This window comes from Anomalospiza imberbis, chromosome 11 (genome assembly GCF_031753505.1).
Source record: "Anomalospiza imberbis isolate Cuckoo-Finch-1a 21T00152 chromosome 11, ASM3175350v1, whole genome shotgun sequence".
In the NCBI taxonomy this organism is placed as follows: Eukaryota; Metazoa; Chordata; class Aves; order Passeriformes; family Viduidae; genus Anomalospiza; species Anomalospiza imberbis.
The window spans coordinates 8,772,469-8,794,337 of record NC_089691.1 but is presented as its reverse complement, the minus strand read 5'-3'; the positions used below and the strand labels follow the sequence as shown (position 1 = coordinate 8,794,337).

At 61.9% G+C, this 21,869-nt stretch overlaps 1 protein-coding gene across 1 annotated transcript; it reads left to right on the top strand.

Annotated features, from left to right (window-relative positions):
- The first annotated feature begins 13,107 nt into the window (after positions 1–13,107).
- SLC38A3 (solute carrier family 38 member 3) lies at positions 13,108–19,746 on the top strand. Its single transcript, XM_068201740.1, has 16 exons — positions 13,108–13,229; positions 13,600–13,751; positions 13,886–13,970; positions 14,063–14,178; positions 14,640–14,713; positions 14,793–14,885; positions 14,977–15,058; positions 15,621–15,703; positions 15,845–15,903; positions 16,355–16,528; positions 16,662–16,741; positions 17,315–17,415; positions 17,511–17,635; positions 17,992–18,136; positions 18,601–18,704; positions 18,810–19,746. Exons 2-16 carry the CDS (start codon positions 13,642–13,644, stop codon positions 18,912–18,914), a joined length of 1,536 nt encoding a protein of 511 aa, XP_068057841.1. The 5' UTR covers positions 13,108–13,229; positions 13,600–13,641; the 3' UTR covers positions 18,915–19,746.
- The last annotated feature ends 2,123 nt before the right edge of the window (positions 19,747–21,869 follow it).

Sequence of the window (21,869 nt, the reverse complement as noted above, 5' to 3'; positions counted from 1 at the left end):
GATGGCGGGGGCCGTTGCTGCCGTAGCACCGCACTGACCTTGCCTGCGGCAGAGCGGGAGCGGGCAGCGCTCTAGGCAGAACCGGCGGAGCTGGAACAGCCGCCCGTGGCGTGGCACCCATAGCCTGACCTTCCCAGGGACAGCTGTAGTGCCGGGAGGACAGCTGGGGGCCTGTATGCCCATCCCCACCCTGGTATGGTGTCACCGTTGTGTCACCATTGTGCCACGGTGGCTGCTCTTGCTGGTGATGGCATTCCCCATGCCCATCCCGGCCCTCATCTGTGCTTCCTGCCACCACGGAGCCAAGTGCTGGTGGAGCGTGGGTCCTGCTGCTCACAGGCAGACTGGGGGTCCCAGGAGTGCCACGAGTGGGTGGTAGGACTTTGGGTGGTGTGGGATGTGCCGAGGGGGACTGGGACTGGAGCTGGCCTCTGGTATCCCCCTGGCATCTGGTGGGACTGGGGTGGGTCTCCAACAAGAGAGCTCTAGAAGGGTGCCAGGGGGACTTCCGTGAATCACCGTGCTCTACTGATGGGAAAAGTTTCAGGGAATTGGGCTGTGGGGGAAACATGTGAGGTGGCTAGGCAAGGCCATGGCATGTGCCCTGGTCATGTGCTGGCCTTCTGCCACCAACCAGCTGGCCCCAGCCACCCTGCAGCCCCAGGGAATGGCCCAACCCCATGGCAAACAGGGCTGAATTGGGCGAGCTGACCCTTGGACTGGGCAAGGAGGGACAACCCCGCAACCCAGGGCCAGTGGTCACAGCGCCACCCCGGCTGTGCCTCACTTCTCCCATTGCGGACAGCCCCTCTGCTAGCACGGTGGGTGCTTATCCTGGTTTCTGTCTCCTCCTCCCGGCTCAACCCCTGCAGCCCCTGGGCTCACTCCTGGCTGTGAGGCAGGTGGGTCAGTACCATTAGCCCCCTGGCAGCACCAGGCAGAGCGGTGCTCCAGCTCTGCGGGGTGGCAGAGGTCTCAGGGACAGGAGCACTGACTGGGGGTGCCGGGGGCTGGCTGCATGCCGGCAGTGGCAGGAGCCGGCTGGGGCTGTTTTCCTCTCTGTTTGCTCGGCCCTGGGGACGGCCAGCGATGCAGATCAAGGCCGGCGTCCTTCGGGCAGCCAATTGTCGTACAGCTCAGAGGGGAGGGAGAGGGGCAGCTGCCCCTGGGCTTTCCCAACCCTGGAGAGGGCCACCATGCCAGCACTGCCCAGCCTGAAATAGCAGCAGGTTTAGCTCACCCAAACACAAGGCTGGGTGGTGCACCCAGGGGTGCCTGCCAAGACCCAGCGGCCGGCGCTCCCCAGCTGCACCCCGGTTGGGGCAGGCACCCCACATCCCACCCCTGGGGCAGCTCAGGAGCCCCGGTGCTGCTGGGCATGGCAGCCTCAGTCCTGAGTGCCAGCGCCTCCTTTTGTGCTTCTCTCGCTGAATCCTTCTCCCTGATGGGCCATGAAAGGGCCTTTATCCCCCCTCCTCCTGGATCACACCCGACAGGAGCCTGTGGTGGACTGTCTAGCCCTGGGACTGACAGTCACCCCAGCCGGTGAGGGGGTTCAGGACAGCCCTACAGGTGCCTCTGTAGGGAGCCAGACCAGACTGTCCTTTCACTGGGACTGCAGGGACCATATCTGCTCCTTGGTGAGCTGTGGACAGACCACAGCACCCTGGGGAGAGGAGGGACATGGCTGTGGCCACGTCTCCATTTTTGGTCCGGTTATAAATAACTCTAAACAAGGATGCTACAGTTGTCTGGGCTGAAAGGTGTCCTTGGTCCTCCCCTGCTCCCCGGTCCCCAGCTCCCCAGCCATCTGCCACCCTGCTGCCCAGGCCCTGGGCAGTATGCCTGGCATCCCCCAGGGGCCTCCCAGCCAGCTCCACACTCTCTGACAGCTTGCAGGAAGCATGGAGATGAGCAGGAGAGCCCCTCCCCAGGGACTGGAGACCCCCCAACACTGCCCCACATTTCCTTCCACTGCCCCATGCTGCACTGCTGGCATCACCTTGAGCCTCCTCAGAGGTTCTGGCACCTGCCTGAGCTCCGTCCCTGTCCTCAGGAAGCCTGGGTGGCTGCAGTGGGGAATGTTGAGCTCCCTGAGGCATGGGGGACCCTGAGGCTTCGGGAGCTGATGTAAGGCAGCTCCTGGCCTGGACAGACTCAGGCCCTGTGCACATGGGAGGGTTCCCCTGTGAGCAGGGCTGACCCTGCAGAGTGGAGCTGCATCACCGTCCTGAGGGATAATTGCCAGATCGTCCCTCCAGCGGCTGATGGCATCCACCATCTCTTTGCCCACTCAAGAGAAAATACTGCTGGCCCCATGTCTGGCTTTCCAGTGGGATGTGGGGAGCAGCAGAGCACAGCAATTGGGGTCACTGGGGAAACAAGCCAAGACTCAGGGCAGCTGGACCCTGAGTGCTGGATGTTTCAGGAGCATCATGGCTACTTGGGTTTGTTTGGCTTGAAAGGCATTTGAGTTGCATTTAAAGGCATTCAAGTCCTTGCTAAATCCTTGCTTAATTACCTGAACAGCATTTAAGCCTTTGCTGCAGGATGGTCAACACCCAGAAACAAAGCCCCTGGCCCTGGTGGGGCTGTGGGTGCTGCCAGCGGGGATGGTGGGGACATGGCTGTCCAGTGTGGGTGGCAGAGACGAGCAGGCTGCCAGCAGGTGCCAGCACCTCTGGAGGGAACTGAAGGGGCAGTCTCCCCGTGCCAACAGGAACAGTTTATTCCCACACCTTATGGCTCAGGGCATCCTCCTGTCGACCGATGTTCCCAAGCAGCCATAGTGCTTGATGGGCTGGAGCTGGGGGATCCTGTGTAGGTCCCTCCAGACCCCTCAGTGGTGCAGGGAGAAGCATTGGGGTTACCCCGGGGCTCGTCCTCCAGTCCTTGGTTCCCAGATTGTGGCTTGGCAGGGAGGCGATTGAGCGCAGAGATAACCCACCCTTCAGGTCTGCTGAGCAGTGCTTTGCTTCTGGCTTCTGTAAAGTTAATTGGTTTCGAGGTTCCAGGAACAAACGAAGGAGAAAAACCCACTCTCCGATGTGCGGGATCATTGAATGCTCTCTGGTGAGTTATAATTGCAAATCATGTTTTGAAATCACATTAACCAATTAGCCCGTGTTGTTGTTGTGCCCTGCCACATGACAGCATGTGCCGCGAGGGAGGCGGCGGTCAAGGGCGAGGGAGGGGGCCACCAGCTGCTCCCCACCACCTCTGTGTGCAGGCACAGGCTACCAGCACCAGGGTGCTCCTGTGGAGGGAGGGCTGGGGGGAGGAAGGCTCCAGCCCTAGACATGGCCTCGGGCAGGTGTCACTCTGGAGTCCACCCAGCCCATGCTGCTGGCCACAGGCATCCTCTCCTCTTACAATCAGCATTCCTTTTGTGCCTCACTTGCTTCATGGTTACGGCGTCAAGAGGGCAGTGGGAGTTTTGAGCCCCTGTGTGTGCTGGCCTGTGTCTGTGGGATGCCCAGTGATGGGGACCAGAGGCACCCACTGGAATGTTCCTGGAAAGGGCAATCTCCCGGGCACTTTTTGCTCGAGAGGTCACAGTGGTGGTGAGGGGAACACTGCTTGGGGTGCAAATCTCACCATTATCTCTGCCGTATCTTCCTGCCATCTGGGCTCTGGGAACAGCGGGCAGTGGCAGGCAGCAGCAGGCAGCGGGCTCAGGGGCCGGGGAGGAAGCCGAGCATGACAAGGAGAGCGTGTCCTGGCCATACATAGCACCCACTGCTTTGTGCCTGGGTCCTGGGCTGGCTTGGCCGTGCTGCGGCATTTGAGGCCGAGGGTTTTATGGGTTCACTTTAATCTTTGATCTCGAAGCACGGCTGAAGGATAAGAAATAGGGCAGCTTTTGGCTGGGGGAAATGGTGAGAAGGCAAACCCCACGGGGGTGTGCTGAGGGCAAGGGCTCTGGCACAGCACATTGGTAAGGCTGCTGGAGAGATGAGCCGTGCTGTGCTCCCCTGAAGGCTCCTCACATACGGGAATCCAGCGTCAAACTTTCCAGCCAGCTGGAGAAAACCGCACGACTGCAGTTTTGCAATCCACTAAAGCCCTGACACCACCAGAGCCATTGGTGAGACTGGCCAGAGCTGCACTGGGGAAGCACTGTTGACCAGAGGGCTCAGGGGTCGAGAGCAGGGTCTTAGCCCACCCCTCTCATGGCTCCTCTCTATGTTGCCAGCCCAGCTGCAGGAGCCTGCAGCTACTGTGTGCCTGCTCCTGGGACAGGCTGTGGGAGGTTCTGGGGACATCTTCACTCTTTTCCTCCTCTCCTCACTGCTTTGATTTTCTGCAAAGCTTCAGCTTGACACGGTGGAGCCCTTGTCCTCTGCCCATCTGGAAAGTGAAAACACCGGTGAGGGTGTCACATGCTAGACAAGAGAGGGGACAGTAAAATGTAGACATGGCAGCATTTGTGCCAATATCAGGGGAAGGGCATTTGGAGGCTGGGAAGGATCAGACAGCCTCCAAATCACTTCCCACAGGTCCTCCAGCATGCTACCCCACAGCAGTCGCTGCACCCTGTGCCATGGGGCCACACTGCTGTCCCCATGCCTAGCACCTGTGCTCTGTTTGCTTACAGGGTGGAAGCTCTTGGCCGCCTTTTCCAACCCTGGTGAGACGTGTTGCCGCCCATCCCGGGACGTTTCTCCACAGGTGCCACGTGGCTGCACCCGCCTTCCCCAGAGCAGGGAAAGGGTTAAACTGATGGCTTGAGGCCAGCCATGCCCATCCTCTGGGTGCCTCTGGCTCCCCCGTCACACTGCCAAACCTGGCTGCCTCCAGTCCCCCGGCGTGCCAGCCAGCGCTGGTTCAGCACTTACGCATGCTGCTGTTATTAGAAATTAGTTAATGGATGTACGTCTCCAGCCAATGGAGAGCGGCAGTAACAGGAGCCGCGGGATTGCCGGGAGCGTGAGGGCAGAGCTGCCACTGAATATTTAACATCCCTCGATGTCCAGGCGAGAGAGAGGGTGCCTCTTCTCCCGATGGCGACGCTCGCTGCTGGCTGGCAAAGCCGTTTCTATCCCAGGCTGCCCGAGGCTTCGCAAGGATTTATGAAAGATATGCATAACACAAATAAAACCTTCCAGCAGCGTGTGGAGCCATTCTGCCAGTGCACAGCAGCTGGGTAGGGTTTGCAGCTCAGCATGGGAGGTGGGTGGACTCCCAAGCGTACACCCCCAAAATTTTCCTCTGAAGTAAAAGCTAGGCAGGACAGAGGAGCAGGACGTAGCTTAGGGGTGGCAGGCCTTGTAAAGGTACAGGGAATCTTTGGGGGCACAACTGGTGACTCACCAGAGCTCATGGCTCTCCCTAAAGCATGTGGGATGCACTTGGGAGAAATCTCCACTTTGGGGAACTTTTATGGGGATTTGTGTCTTCATGAAAATTGACATCTTTCAGCTCAAGTGGGGATGTTTGATGGAGACTGGAGGAGGGGGCTGGCCTGTCCCAGTTACTCTGGGTCTTGTTGGGATGATTCCACACGGGTTGTTTATGCCCAGTGTGCTGAGATGCTGGGGTGAATACTATGAGGGCAGCGGGCACCATGAGCAGGGCAGCCAGCTGGGCTGGCTTTACGTGGGAGCAACCTGAGCTTCCCAGGCCAGGGAGAGAATCTGGCTGAAGGAGTGCTGCTGGGTGACCTGTCCCTGCCTAAGAGGGGGGGAAAATGCTGCGCTCACACTCAGCACATACTGGATTTAACCCTTCAGGTAGATTAGAGCGACTGCTCCAGCTCTGCTTCTTTGGAAGCAGCCACTGGCCTCCGGCAGGAGCCTCAGCTGCTGTAGGCAGGGATGCCCGGTGGGGTGTCAACACCTGGCAGGATAGGGATGCCCAGTACAGTGATCATGCCGTGAGGGGCACAGATATCGGTGTGCTCGCCATGTGCGGTGCGTTGGGGATGCTTGGTGACGTACCTATTCCAGATGGGGCAGCGCTGCCTGGACACTGATGCCCAGAGGGGGATGGTGCCTGGTGTGGGGGGGTGATTCACTTGCGGGAGGTGACGCCCGGTGGGACGGCGATGCCCAGTGGGCGGCTGTGCCCGAGGAGCAGTGGTCCCGCCGGAGCGGGGCGGGGCGGGGCGGGGCAGGGGTCTGTCGATGCGGGGCGGTCGCTCCACCCGCTCCCCAGCGCTCCTCCTGTGCCCCGGCAGAGAGCAGATTGGGAGCCTCCGCGCTGGGGGCGGGCTCGGGTCTGGTTTAATCTCCAGCTCCACCGGGATTACGGTCGCAGGATAGTCTCTAATCCGCGGCACTGGCCACGGGGGGCTGCTTGCCCCAGCCCGCAGCAGAGGCACCACGGAGAGGGGGCAGGTAGGTCTCTCCAATATCCCCTGCTGCTCGCACTCCCAGGCTAGCTTCTCCGTGAAGCTCCGTGGTTGGAGGCTGCCGGACACTCGGACCCCTCAGGTCCCCTAGTTCTCCTCCGCACCCCATGCAGTCCTTTCCGACCCCTCTTCGCCGGCCCCGCTTTCCTCTCACAGCCCGGCTCTCTCTCCTCCTCCGTTTCCTTCTCCTCCTCCCGGCGCCGGGCAGCACCGGGAAGGCTCCGGGGCCCGGCAGCTCTGGCAGGTGCTAGCGCCCCGGGGCTGTTTGCTTTGCTGTACTCCTGCCGCTTCCCAGCGGCTGGCACCTTCCCACGGGTAGGTGACAGATCCCGCGGGTGCAGGGGGAGGCAGAGCCCTGCCGTACCCGGGGTACCCAACGCCCCGACACTGCCCCTGCCCGGGTCGCGGTGCTGGGGGCTTCGGCATGCATCGTTCCGCTGATACTCATAGTGACACCAACCCCCGAACTCCCTTCACTTTCCCTTTTTTCTGCTTTAATTTTTAATCGCCCGTGGGAATGACATATGTTTCTGAAGGCTGGAAGCGGCTGTGGCCAGGATCGGGTGTCAGGGTGCCGGGGTGCCGGGCCGGGGGGCACGGGCAGGGAGAGCGATGCCAGCAGTCATGGGCACTGGGGCTGGCTGGGACCTGCGTGCGGTGATTCCGCAGGCTGTGGTATTAATAGAGCCTGGCTGCCCGGGACAGCAGCGTGGAAAGCCAGGCAGCACATTGCGTTCCTGTTGGCCACGCGTGTCCTGTGCCAGCCGGTGTGGTGGCCCTCTTTGCCGTGTCAACTGTGAAAGTCCCACTGGAGAGAAATCGTCCCCAATGGAACCTGAACCACAGCAGGCGGTTGCTGGACTTGGGGCCCCCAAGCCGTGCGGTGGCACGGGTGAGACCGGGGACCTGGCAAGTCCCCAACAGGTGGGATGGCAGGGAAGCAGAACCCTGACTGGCTGCGGAGGGCATGGCTGTGCTGAGCTGACACGGAGGAGATGGGGAATTTTCCACTGGTGTTTGGACCAGGCCCAAGATGAGGTGTTAGACCTGCCTGGTCCCTGTGGCTTCAAGGGGGTACCCCAGAGAAAGGCGTCTGTGCCTCGCAACACTGCCCTGTCTCCCAGAACAGAGTGCCGGTGTGCTTTGGCTCTGGTGGCCAGGGATGCGAAGGAGCAGCGGGACACTCCATTCCACTCAGGGGTGGCATGGGGGTGCTGGCACTGCGGGGACCCTGGCTGAGGCGCAAAGGGCCCCACAGCACCCGGCCGTGCTGCAGCTGTAATCACACGCCGGGGCTGCGGCCACGGCAAACAAACAAGCACCGGCAGAGCCTATTTTCCTTGGCGCATGGGGACGGGGGGAAGGAGAGGAATCCCACGGGCTCCTTTGGAAGTGCAGCCCTTGAGAAAACAGAGGCGGGTCGGGGACAGAACAGACCCCCATGCCCCCGGCTCTCCTCGCCGTGTGGGTCTCAGCCGCCGCGTGCCTCCCCAGCTGCTGACGCAGGTCTGGGACTGGCTGGGTCTCCCATGCCAGCAGGGCACAGCCAACCCGGTCCTGCTGTCCCTGTGGAGCAAATGTCAGGCTGGTCCAGTGGTGAGAGTGGCACAGCCAGGCACAGTGGTGGTGCCATGGGGCTTGGGCGAATCATGGCTCCTGATTGTTACAGGGGGCTGTGCTGGGGGTGCCGGAGGTACATGGAGCTGTGGCTGAGGCCAGTCCCTCCTGATGTCCCCAGCACTGCCAGCAGCAAATGGCACCTTGGAATTTTTGCTATTGACCTGTCTGTGTCATCCCATTAAGGCCAGTTGTGTTTCGGGGAGTGTGAATTCTGGGAAAGCATCTTGCTTCCAGGACAAAACAAAACTCCAGAGGTGGAGTAGAAAACCTGACATGTCCTTTTCCAGGCCCTGTCTGTCCATCAATCTCTGCAGTGCCATTACCTGTGTCACCACCTTCCCTGGGTGGCCCTAGGTTCTCAGAGGGCAGTGCTTGAAGTTTAAAGCAAAACTTATCATACAGCCTAGCAGTGCCTGAGATGCTTTGGGCTCAAACTGGTGTCTCACTCAGCCTCCCCAGGAGCCACTCTGAGTGCCATCGGCCTCACGGCCTCGTGCTGTGCCCACCCTGTCCCCATCCCCATGCTGCCAGCTGCATCTGCCACCTGACCTTGTACCACATGGACTCAAGCTGGCAGGTGACAGCAACAACCTGGGCTGTCCCAGGGCTGGACATGACTCCCCTTGCTTGGCCTCAGCTTCCTCACTGCTTTTCCCAGCTTGCCTTGGTACTGGTGCTTGGATGTTGGAGGATGTGGCAGGATGGGGATGGCTGATACCTACAGCCATCCTGGGTTGTGTGCCTGGCAGGCGATGCCGTGGCTGAGCTGCACCGTGGCTCTGGCAGTGGAAAACCCTCAACATGGCCTCACCATGATGTTTGGATCCACCACTCCCCTCCCTGAACTGCCTTTCCCCTCCCTGGTATGTCCCAGACCCCATTCCCAGGCTCAGGTACAGCTCTCCCCCAAGACATGGGTGCCACTTGTGCTCAGAGGTATGGCCCTGGATGGACACCACTATCCACACGGTGCAACAGAGATGGTCAGAAGTGCCCAGGCAAGTGTTGGTGCTGCCAGAGCCCTGCTAGTCAGGACAGCAGCTTTAAGAGCCACTTGTTTCTACTTGTTACTGCCAATCCTGCCCTGGCTGGAGCACTAGGGGAGTTGCCTGACCTGAGGCTGAGCCATGGTGTGGTATTTGGGGCTGAAAGAGGTGAGGTGAGCCCAGGAGCAGTGCTGGGGGCATAAGTGGGGCTGGCTGGCATGACCAGCTGGTGGGGCTGTCATCTCCAGAGGATCTCAGGTGGAGCTATTGCAGGAGAATCTCTCGCAGATCTGTTTGGGAAAGGTCTACAGCAGGGCTATCCAGAGAAGTTCTCCAGCCATGTACCAGGCAAGTTGCCTCGACCTCTCCTTTCCCACAGCTTCTGGGGTTCCCATGCCCATGTGGATGCCCCCCAGAACCTTTGCTCCAAAGGTGAGGTGCCTGGCCATTCCCTGAATGGCCGGATTTGCCCCTTTGGGTGCCCCTTTCCTCTGGGGGAGGTGGCACCCTGGCACTGCCTTTGTTTAGCTGGGAAGTGGGGGATGGAACACCACAGGTTAAAACCAGGTTTGTGTTACTAATTTTAGGAAGACAGGCTGGAGGAAAGCTTTGCCTGTGTGTGCTTCAGGGGAAGGGCAGACCTACTCCCAGGGCAGGCGTGGAGGGGGGTTCTCTGTGGAAGGCAAGGAGAGGGGGCTTTCTCTGCTGTGTGCCCTGCTGGGGTCAACTTCCCTGGGTAGGGGTTGCCCAGGGACTGCCCAGGTTTGGGCTGTTGCCCAGCTCTGCCTGTGTGCCCACACACCCCTGTGCCCACAGCAGTGCCAGAGGCTGACCGGGGACCCCAGGCTGGGGCCACCCTGGGCCCAGCAGCCATGCTGGGGGGCTCATGGCTGTGGGGGGAACATGACTGGCATCCCTGCCCACTTGCCCTTGCTGCCCCTCTCTCTGGCAGGGCTCGGTCATCAGCACAGCCTCAGGGAACATGAGACCTGTGTGCCCAGCTCTGCTGAAACCCGAACGGCCACCTGGGCAGCCGGGCACAGGCGGGGGGGCTGCCATCCCCCTGGCACACACCGGCAGCAGTGGGATACCTGGCTGCCAGCACGCAGGCCGGCAGCTGCGGCAGGCTTGGCGCTAAAGCCGGATTACGACCCGGAATAGTCCCAGGGTTCCAGCTGGGCCGGATTAACAAGGATTCATCTACAAGGGAGAGAAGATGGGGAGGGAGCCTCTGCCCTGTGGGGGTCCCTGGCCTGGGGGAGCACCCACCTGCTGCCAGGGAGACCCTGTGCCTTCGCTCCGCACAGGTGGGAGCAGAGGGTGCTCACGGATGGGTGTTGTGGGCTGTGGGGACACGGCCCCCCAGGCTGGCGCTGCCTGGCACAGGCACGGCTGGCAGGCACTGGCTGCCTGTGCCCACGTGTGCTGCACTGCCACCGGCACCGCGTGCGCTGCTGGGGACTGTGCCGGGCCGGGGCTTGACCGAGGGAGCTGGCACAGTGCAGGAGCCAGGCTTGCCCAGCGTAATACACATCCTGCTGGCCACGTTGCCAGATGCAATGGACCTCCCATCCAACATATCTGCTGGCATTGCCGACAGAACTCCCTGCCCGACCCCCCGGCTCTCGCCCGTGCCTTCCTCCCGCTGGGATTTTCCACCTTTTAAATAAAGTGCGTGGAAGCGAGATGTGAGGCAGAGAGAGGGATGCAGTCCCTTCCAGGACTGAAACCCTCAGCATGGTGCCCTGGTCCCCGAGGAAGGCTGGCCGGGGGCCGAGGTGAGCCCAGGACTGCCCGTCTGCCAGAGCAGGGCAGGGATTTGGGAGCCCTGCTGCCCCACACACGTATCCCCATCGCAGCGAGGGCGGGCAGGCGTCTGTGCTGGCCGGGACGCAGCGTGCGAGACCGAAGGCAGCCTCCCCTGGAGCGCAGACGTGGCCGGCGGGACGGTACGTGCCGTCCCACGCATCCGGCTCCGTGTTCCATCTGCAGGGGCTGCGGGGCAGCACCAGCGCCCAGCTCCGGCTGCCTGGCCACACCGCAGTTTTGGTGGGGTGTCACCAAGCAGTGGGACAGCCGGAGCAGCCTGGGAGCGGTGGGAGGTCTGGCTGCAGCGGGGCTGTCGCTGTCCTTGTGTCCCAGAGCCCGGCAGGCAGCGGAGAGGCGCATGTCGGGAAATCGATGCAGCTTGCTCAGCACCCCCAGGAACGAGGCCCTGGGTGCCACAGCGGGGGGGGTTCTGTGCCCACACCTGTGGCTAGGTCCACGCCATCAGGCTGGCAGAGCGGGCGCTGGGGCTGCTGGTCAGGAGTGAGATGATGCCAGGCAGCATGTGGGCTACCCAACAAGGCAGTTGTTGAAGATGGCAGCATCCCATCTGCGTGGCAGCACCCTGAGGGGAGAGATCCCTGAGGAGATGCTCTTTGCCCAGAGCAGAGGGTTCCCAACTAAGGTGGGCACACAGTGAGGCAGTGAACCCACCAACCCCACCTGGAGGGGAACCAAGCCACCCCTTCTGGGCCACCCGTCACTCTGTATTTGTTGTTCTGCCTTATCGCAAGGCAAACAGCAGCAGGCAGGGCTCACGCTGCCCGATCGAATCGTCTCATGCTCCCTCCTCTTTCATCTCCCCCCTTGCCCTGGCTACTGCTACCAGGAGAGCCTGGCCGAGGGGCAAAGGCCAGGGCCAGCTGGGGAAGGGGCAGTGAGTGGTGCTGGGCCTGTGCCAGGACTGTGCCAAGGCTGTGCCAGGGCTGCCCGGCAGGAGGAAGCGTCTGGGTGGCAGCACGAAGCCTGGTGCATGCTGAATGAGTTTGGCCGTGCCGCTTGCTATTCCGAGAGACGCTTGGGGGAAGAAGTTGGTATTTCCTGAGCTGCCCAGAGAGGTGTAATTATAACCTGGGAGAAGAAAGGGGCTGCAGACGAGAGTGCCCAGCCTTCTTGGCGCCCGTGGGGGAGCGGGCAGGGGAGTGGGCAGATCCTGCCTGCCACCAGCGGGATGCGGTGAAGCCCTGCCCACAGGCAGCCCTGCGGCACTGGGGGGCTTAGGGAGGTGATGGAACATCACAGATCTGGTGCCCCCCCTCAATCCCATACTGGGTGAGTGGTGGGTTCAGTGATGCCTGCCTGTGGTGGTGGGAAGGCGCAGAGTTAACGGTGGCTTTTGGACGTGCTGGCAGCCTTGTTCATGCCTGGATCCATCCCAAGCGGAGGCCTAGTGGAGGGGATAAATCATCACCCAGAACCCGCCCTGTGCTTCCCTCTCGTCCCCCGCAAGGCTGAACCTTCTCATTTTGGTCTCTGCTGGCCTGTGTCCTGCCTCAGCTTCCCCACCTGGCTGGGTGCTGCAGGTAGGGTGGCCCAAATATGTGCCCACCACCCTGGGCCAACCCCAGGGGCTCAGCCCCCCTGGCAGTGCCAGTAGCCAGTGTGTGGCCTGGGATGACCCTGCCAGGTCTTTGTGGCCTGGATGGGCAGGGACAAGCAGGGCAGCAGCTCAGGAGACCGGAGGTGCTGGCACCCACACCCTGCCGTGTCATCCTTCCCTTGCGTGCCAGGAGGACTGCTGGACCCGACTGTGCTGTGGGAAGGCTCCTCAGATTTCTGGGGACACAGATCCCCTGGGAGCATAAAGATGGGCATGTCCCCTGCTCACCCCATGGCAACCCCAGGCAGCGGGGTGGTGGGGCAGCAGCATCCTCCTGGGACTGGGGACCACACTGCATCCCAGCCAGGCCTAACCTCCAGCCGGGTGGCACCAGCCCTTGGCTAGACATAGTCCCAGTGTGGAGCACCCTGGCCAGCCGGACAAGACCCCAGCCCCTCGGGGCAGTGGGGGGTGGCGGGACCCTGCCCCGGCTGCCAGCCTGCCCCAGAAAGCCACCCTGTGCCGTTTCCCAGCGGGGCGGGGAGGACCGGGGCTCGCACAGAGGCGGCTTTGTGCGGCGTGCCAAGGCGTCCCGCGCTCGGCAGCCCGGCCGCCTTCCCCTGCCAAGGAGCTGTCTCCCGGCCCCGCGCTCTTTCCTGCTCCGTTTGTCCAGCCCTGACGTGCCCCCGAGCCCCCCGCCTTGGCACCCCGGCAGCGGCGGGACGTGGGTGAGCCCTTCGCGCCGGGCAGCACCACGGGCTTTACATAACGGCGGCTGGGGGTCCCTGAGCTCCCTAGCCCGTCCTCAGCCGCCCTCCCAAACATCCCCACTCGCCTGCTGGCACCCATCTCCAGGAAGGGAAACTGAGTCACGGAGCCGAGAGCTGCGGGCAGGGGAGTGGAGGTGGGCAGGCGTTGTGGATGGGGACTCTGGGGCTGGGCAGGGCTGTGTTCTGAGCAAGGGAACAGGGTGGGCTGTGGGATGTCTGGCTGGGCGAGGGGGCAGTCCCACGTTGGGATTCCGGTGGGGCACTGGAGCTGGGGCTGAGTTCCATGGGACGCTGTGTGCTGAGCAGGCAGAGGGGAGAAGCACACCACCGTGATGCCTGGCTCGGTGACCCTCTCATCCCCGGGCGCCTGTGCCTGCCGTGCCACCAGTGCTGGTGCTGAGCCCAGCTCCAGTGTCCCCGGTGGAGGCAGGACTTGTGAGACTGCAGGCCAGCCCCTCTGGTGCTCCTGCCCAGAGCTGGACCTCTGTTGCCTCCCTCTTGCAGAGCCTGAGTAGAGCCCATAGCAAGCCCAGCCGTCTCCCAGCCATGGATACCACGGATGTGCCCCTCCAGGCCGAGATGGTGGAGCTGGTGCCCAATGGGAAGCACACAGCCGCTCTCACTGCCTCCACTGTCCCCTCACTGGCAGGTGACAGGTAGGGGCCTCAGGGCAAGCAGCGGTGCCAGGGACTTGGGGGGTCCTCCAAGCTGCTCCCTGTCCTTGAGATACCAGCCAGTGCTGATGGTCCCTGCTTCTGCTTTGGCTTCACTCCTCTCCCTCCATGGACAGATTTGAAGAGAACCAGACTGGTGTGGCAGAGATGGAGGAGTTCCTGCCCCACGGTGCTGAGAAGAAGCAGACACACTTCACTGATGTGAGTAGCAGCATGGGCACAGTGGTGGGGGTGGGACGGGGCAAGCTCCCAGTGTGTCTGGTGCATTCCCTCCTGTTGTGTCCTGTGAACAGTTTGAAGGGAAGACGTCTTTCGGGATGTCCGTCTTCAATCTGAGCAATGCCATCATGGGCAGCGGCATCCTGGGGCTGGCCTATGCCATGGCCAACACCGGCATCATCCTCTTCCTGTGAGTGCCGTGGGGGTATGGGGGTGGTGGGGGTGTCCACGTGTGGGGGGCTCCTCCAAGGGGATTGGTGGGAGCAGGCAAGAAAGAAGTCTCTGACTTGGGGTGATGCAGGAACCAGTGTCCTGCTGGCTGAGCAATGCCCATTGCTGGCATAAGTCTACCTGCTCTCCTGAGTGCTGTGCCCCACTTGGGGGGAGGAGGAGGAGGGTGAAGGCTTGCCTTCCTTACTACAAAGTCAGATTTACAAAAGTAGCTTGGAGGACATGAGTGATGGCTCCTTTTGGGTGTGGAGACATGGACTGAATCTGCCTCATGAGTGCCCATCTGGTACTGAGGCAAGGGGGGTGGTATCCTGCCAGGACAGCTGCCCACAGGCAGAGCACTTCTGCATGGGGTTTGCCCCACAGCCATGTCGGAGCCCTGTGCTGTGACCCACTGGTAACTGTGCTGTCCTCCTGCAGCTTTCTCCTCACAGCAGTGGCTCTGCTCTCCAGCTACTCCATCCACTTGCTGCTCAAGTCCTCGGGCATTGTGGGTGAGTGCCAAGTCCTCAGCAGGGCCGTGCCAGGGGGTCCCATCCTGACTCTCACCCACCACCGCTCCCCGTCCCACAGGCATTCGCGCCTATGAGCAGCTGGGCTACCGAGCCTTCGGCACGCCGGGGAAGCTGGCCGCAGCCATCGCCATCACGCTGCAGAACATCGGAGGTGAGGATGGCACTGGGGGGACCCGTCTGGGCTGGGGACAGGGGATGGGACAGAGAACACCAGTGCAGCAAGACCTCATTCTGCCCTGCAGCCATGTCCAGCTACCTGTACATTGTCAAATCTGAAGTGCCTCTGGTCATCCAGACCTTCCTGAACCTGGAGGAGAAGACCACGTGAGTGCCTCCAGCCCACACTGCCTGCGTGCCTTCTGTGGGCAGCGCCGGGGCCCTGGCTCCAGCTGTGCAGCCCATGGCAGGGATTTACTATCATTAAGCCACTACTATTTTTGATAACTGTCAGTGCTGAATAAGCCCCTGGGTGAGATTAAACTGAGCTGAACTTCCAATCCCTGCTCCTCACATCCCCTTGGGATCAGGCTTTCCTCCTTGAGCAGAACCTGGGGCTGCAGGGTGGGGGTCTGGTTGGGTATAGGTCCCCCACCCCATGCCCACATCCCCACTAGCAACTCTAGCCCTGTGGGTGCACCACTGTGGGGGTAGGCAGAACCCTAGCTCAAGGGCCCCCAGGGATGCTGGCCTCAGGGGTCCCCAGGGATGCTGGCTCAGGAGTCCCCAGGGATGTTAGCAGAGGAGGAATACCAGCCTCAGGGGACACCAGTGCCCCTGAGATTTTCCATCTTAAGGGTCCCTGGAATGGCAGACAGCCCCCACAGTGGCTGCCTCTGCCCCCTGTGCAATAGCAGAGTGGGGTGGTGAGCAGGCCCTCTGCTTTCAGGGACTGGTACATGAATGGGAACTACCTGGTGATCCTGGTTTCTGTCACCATTATCCTGCCCCTGGCCCTCATGAAGCAGCTGGGTAAGTCAGGGAGATGCTACCCATGGCACTGGGTCTCCCACGGGGTGATGGTGCCAGCCTGGATGTGCTGGGCAAGGAGGGGACACTTAGCCAGTGCAAGGGTCCCGTCCGCACCCACCAGCCACTCTCCTCCCTCCCCAGGCTACCTTGGCTACGCCAGCGGCTTCTCCCTCAGCTGTATGGTCTTCTTCCTCATCTCGGTGAGCACCCGCTGGCACATGCCGGTGCCTTGGGGTGCCAAGCATCCCTCCTGCCAGGGTGTGAGGCTGGGCTGGTTGCTGTGGGGACAGCAGAGGCAGCAGGGACAGCGGATGCTCGGGGCTGCAGACGCTGTGGCAGGGCTGTCAAGCTGCTGGGTTATTTTTGGCTGAAGGAACCGAATGTTGTGGAAAGGGAGAGGGGGAAGGTGCTGGAGGGTCATCTGCACATGTGGCCCCTCCACGTGCTGCTGCCTCACTCTGTCCCGCTGCTCAGCCCCACAGGGACAGGTTGGGGGAGCAGCATGTCCACAGGGCAGCACTAGCAAAGGGTGTCCCTAGGAGGGGTCCCAGCAGGGTCACTCTCCTGCTGGGCATGGTGCTGGTGTGGGCAATGTGTGCTGGGAGTTGGAGGCACCAAGAACTGACTGGCTTCATGTCCCCCCCATCCCAGGTCATCTACAAGAAGTTCCAGATCCCCTGCCCACTTCCGGAGCAGGAGGGGAACATCACGGGCATCCTCAATGTCACCACTGTCAGCACTAGTGACTACCAGAATGGCTACACAGTCCTCCAGGCCCCTGAGCAGGACACTTGCACACCCAGCTTTTTTACCCTGAACTCACAGGTAAGGACCTGGGATGCACCCCTGAGGCTCTGGGTGAGCCCCCACCCTGTGCACCCAATGAAGATGGGTGGTCCTGGTGCTGGCAGCACCTGCCACTGGGCCCCCCGCAGTCAGTCGTCCTCCTCTCGCACAGACAGCATACACCATCCCCATCATGGCCTTCGCCTTCGTCTGCCACCCCGAGGTCCTGCCCATCTACACTGAGCTGAAGGAGTGAGTCCTGGGTGGGGGCACCCACGGGGAGGGGTGGGCTTCATCCGGCACCCACCCAAAGGCAGTGCTGTCCATGTGTGGGACCTGCACCGGGGCATCATGGGGAAGGGGTGATATGACCCTGGGATGGGTGAGTGGGTGGGTGGATGGTGGCTGATAGGACCTAGAATGGGTGATATCAGTCTCAGGAGGTGAGTGATACAACCTGGGGTAGGTGGGCAGGTGGGTGGTAGGCAATATCACCCCTGGGAGATTGGTGATATAACCCTGGGTGGGTGCTATGACCCCTGGGAGGTGTGTGATGTGACTCAGAATGGGTGCAGGGATGGTATGACCCCTGGGAGGTGGGTGCCACGATCCAGGGGTGGTGGTGTGACCCCTGGGATGTGGTTGCTGTGACCCAGAGAGGGGGGGTGCCTAGTTGGTACCACCTTGCCCAGGAAGGGAGACGCAACCCTTGTCCGCACATCCCCTGCACACCCCAGAGTGTTTTGGCATCACCCCTCCTCACTGGGTGGGTGCTTGGTGTCAGTGGGTGTCACGGGGCTGTGCTGAGCCCACCATGTCCTGCAGCCCCTCCAAGAAGAAGATGCAGTGCATCTCCAACATCTCCATCATGGTCATGTACCTCATGTACTTCTTGGCTGCCCTCTTTGGCTACCTCACGTTTTACGGTGAGCCCTCGGGGAGGGGACTGGGGCTGGCACACCTGTGCCAGGGGGGTGGTGGTGCTGGGGCTCACCCAGGGGCTCCTTGATGGTGTTCACAGATCGTGTGGAGTCAGAGCTGCTGCACACGTACAACAAGGTGGACCCCTTTGATGTCCTCATCCTGTGTGTGCGTGTGGCTGTGCTGACGGCTGTCACCCTCACCGTCCCCATCGTCCTCTTCCCGGTGAGTGGCTGCACAGGAATGCCAGGTGGCTTCAGCACCAGGCTTTGAGAAGGGAAACTATGAGGCAGTGATGAAGACAGGGATTGGGGAACAGGACATTCTGGGTGCCAGGAACAGGGCTGGGGCAGAGGTAGGGTGATGGGGCAGAGTCAGGGCCACAGGAACAAGGCTGTGAAGGGGTGACAGGAACCAGTGGGGCTCAGAGTCAGAGCTTAGGGAGGGAAAGGGATTATGGTGACCTGCAGGGCCATAGGGATAGGGCTAGAGTAGGGGTGATGGGGACCAGCAGGGCTGCAGTGACAGGGTATGGGTCCTGGCTCCAAGGATGGAGTGTGATACCCCGTCCCTGTTCCCAGGTGCGTCGGGCCATCCAGCAGATGCTGTTCCAAGGGAAAGACTTCAGCTGGATCCGCCACATCGCCATTGCTGTGATCCTACTGACGTTCATCAACCTCCTCGTCATCTTTGCCCCCTCCATTCTCGGCATCTTCGGCTTGATTGGTGGGTGGCAGTGCCCTGCTCCTGTCCCTCCTTGATCGTGAGGTGTTGCAGCAGCATGCCAGCCCCTGTCCTGACTGGTGCTCTACTTTGACTGACCCTCCTGTGCCTCAGTTTGCCCTTCTCACCATGCCAGGACCAGGTGGTTGCGTGGATCACCCATCGCTGTCCTGGCAGGCTGGTTCCCACAGCACAGTGCCGGCATTGCTCTTCCCCTGCGTGTTTCCCTTGATCCCCCCAGCCAGGCTCCCCCTGCTCAGCACTCAGCTCAGTGCCAGGGCCTGGGCTGCAGGAGGGGTGTGGGGACAGTGCCAGCACACTGCGTCCCTGGGTTCCTGGAAGGCTTTGCCAGTACTGGGGGGGCAAGGAGGGGGTGGGGATGGACAGGACCTGTCCTGGCAGTGGGGCTGGCAGGGCTGACCTGCAGGGTGGCAGGCCCCTGCCCACTCTGTCCCTGTCTTCTTCAGGTGCCACCTCTGCTCCCTGCCTCATCTTCATCTTCCCTGCCATCTTCTACATCCGTATCATGCCCAAGGACAAGGAGCCACTGCGCTCCACCCCCAAAATATTGGTAAGCATGGGCAGGGGTACAACAATGGGGACAAGCATGGGTTCTGAGGCTGGCTGGGAACCCTGTTGCCCTGGCCATCCCTGAGTCCCTTCCTTGTCCCCACAGGCTGCCTGCTTTGCCCTCCTCGGGGTGGTCTTCATGATCATGAGCTTGAGCTTCATCATCATCGACTGGGCCACGGGTGGGGGGAAGAGCGGCGGCAGCCACTAGCCACTACCGGGTGCCCAAGCCAACCTCCCCCCCACCCACCCAGGGAGAGCCGACCCTGGGCTCAGCCCCCATGCTGCAGCCCCACCAGGATTCCCTGGGGACCTCCGCTGTTGCTGCCCGTCACCTGTGGTGATGGTGAGAGGGCATGAGCCATGGCAGGCATGGAGACTCCTCAACCTGTGTCCAGGATGGGGCAGTGAGCCTGGGGCAGGTCCTGTGCCCCCCAGCCACTCCAGCGGGCACCCTCCCTGCTCTGCGCCTCAGCTTCCTCATCTGTAAAATGGGGAGAATAATACTGCCCTACCTCACCCGGAGCTGGCTGTCAGGTGGAGCTCTTCTGCACCCCGAGAGCCACCAGCAGCAGGCACTGCCAGGGGCGCAGGGCACTGCCTGCCGTGGGGACCGAGGACCGGGCACTTCCCTGGCCTCGCCCAGATAGCATCAAGAGCCTGATGAACAGTGTCCGTGGGGGCTGGAATCCAGCAGGGCGGTCGGACCTGTGACAGCACCTGTGCCCAAGCCACCCGCCCTCTCCCCTGCCATCCCCCCATCCCCAAAGAGAAGCCACCCACTACCCTGGCATCACAGGGGCACCCCGGACCCTGTGGACAAGTGTGGTCCTCATGCTGTGGCTGGTGGTACCCAGCCTGCTGCTCCTGAGCCTGCCAGGGGAACTGTTGGCTCCTGGTGCCTGCAGATGGGAGCCTGCTGACCCCTAGGCCATGGATGGAGGGGACCAGCTGCATTGCTCCAGAGAGGTGGCATGCATGCCATGGACTTTGCATCTGGCATCCTGCCCATGCTGCAGCTTGGCTGCTGGGGGCCTGGTGCACCCAAGGGGCATGAGGGGGGCTTGGGCGGGGGGGGCTGGGGGCAGCACTTACTGGGGGCAAGCTCAGGGCTCTGGAGGCACCCCTTGTCTGCATGCCCAGATGCCAGGGTGATGGGCACCCCAGCAACCCAAGCTGTCCCTGCTTGCCTCGCACCCTGGGCCAGCACTCAGACCCCCTACAGCCCTCGCCCATCCATCCACCCATCCATGCCGCTGAGATGCCCCAAACCATGCCAAAAGCCGGAGAGCGGCTCTCCCACCCCCCACCTCCCTTCCCAGTACGGAGGGCAGCCCGGCAGGGTGGGCAGCACAGGGTTGGGGGGGTCTGTCCTGCGGCAAAGTACATAAGAGACGTATTTTTTTATGTGGTGGTGGAGGCTGGGATGCTTTTTATAAATACTGTACATAAGAGTAGATCTTTTTTAACGTGTTGTGTTGCTCTGGGTAGCTCTGTATAATGTACATATCATATGGGGGGCACCGCCACGGACTCTCACCATCGCCCCGGGTCTGCCACCGTTCCTGTCACCAGCCTGGCTGCCCCAGGGCCTCCTCTGACACTTTTAAATTATTGGTAGGGGTGATACTGGCGGTGGCAGGAGGCCAGAGGTGCGAATAAAGATGTGAATGTGCCCAGGTCTCGGGCATCACTGGGGCAGGTGAGGTGTTGGCACAGAGTCTGGCACCTCACACACGGCATCCTGAGGCAGCACGGACAGATGGACATGAGCCACATGGGTGCACAGACGGGTGAGGACAGCAGGGACATATGGACGTGGATATGCAGACAGATGAACAGCAGGACAGACAGCACGGACATACTGCAGGACAGCACAGACACATGGACGTGGATGTGCAGGGACCTCCATGGGAGCAGGGCCCCTGTGGGAATTAGACCCTATGGAAACTGGACCCCGAGGGAGTGGGATCACTGGGGAGCAGGACACCTGTGAGAGCAGGATCCCCAGGACAATGGGACACGTGTGGGAGCATGGCCCTGTGGAGTGGGACTCCTGAGGAGTGGGATACATGGGAGCAGGAACCCCAGCAAGTGCCATGGCAGTAGTATCCCTGGAGAGTGGGGCTGCTCTGGAAGCAGGGCTCCAGGGAAGCGGCGCGGGGGCATGCTGTGCCTGGTGCCTGGGCAGTGGGTGCCCCTAGTGCCCTCAGGGCCCCCCAGCCCTCACCCATGGCACAGTGCGGAGTGAGGGTGAGCCCCCCCGGCCCCGGCCCCTCGCTCTCCTCCGCCGGCCCCAGGTCTGGGCTCAGTGCCAGCTCGTTAGCAAAGCCTTGTTAGCACGGCAGCCCGCTCCCACGGGAACAGCCCTGCTCCCCCACGCCAGGCCCACGGGCACAGGCCTGCAGACCCCACGGGGGATGCTGTATCCCTTCCCCTGGCATTCTGAGTTGAAAGCATCCCTGCTTGCCCTCATCCTGCTCAGTTGGTGCCGGTGGGGTTGTGTGGAGGGCCTGCAGGGCCTGGGCAGGCATGAGGCACTGCTGTGGGGCTAGCATGGAGTGAGGATGGCTACGTGGGCACGGGCCAGTCCCCTGGGTCAGTGGGCACACCTGGCCCCCCTCCTCAGGAACTGTGGGGGGTTCTAGTTCCTAAGGGGGCAGCCCTGGGAGTTGGGGGATGGGGCAAGTGCCTGAGGGACCCCCTGTTCTGGGAAAAACCTGGAGATGCCCCATCCTGCCCAGTCCCATCCTGACCCCTTCCCTGTCACAGGCACCCCCAGCCCCGGCACCTGCCAAGGAGCTCCCTCCTCCTGCGGCAGGGAACACGGGAGCCTGAGGAGTGAGAGATGCCCAAGCTCTAAGCCACCACTCTGTGACACCGTGTCTCCACAAGAGGTAGCCCTGAAACACAGCATCACCCAAACCACTGTTCCCAGGGCTGCACCCACTGCTCTGCACCCAAAGGACCCCAAAAGGCAACACCCGGACTCCATCTCCCTCCCAATGTGTGTCCCGGGACACACCGTGTCCCCCTTCCTTCCCTTCCCGTCCCTCACACCCCGTGTGTCCCCCCCGCCGCTACCCGCCGCTGCCGCCTGAGGGCCCGCGCGCCGACAGCGAGCGGCCTCGCCCCGCAAGCCCCGCCCCAGCCCCGCCCCGCAAGC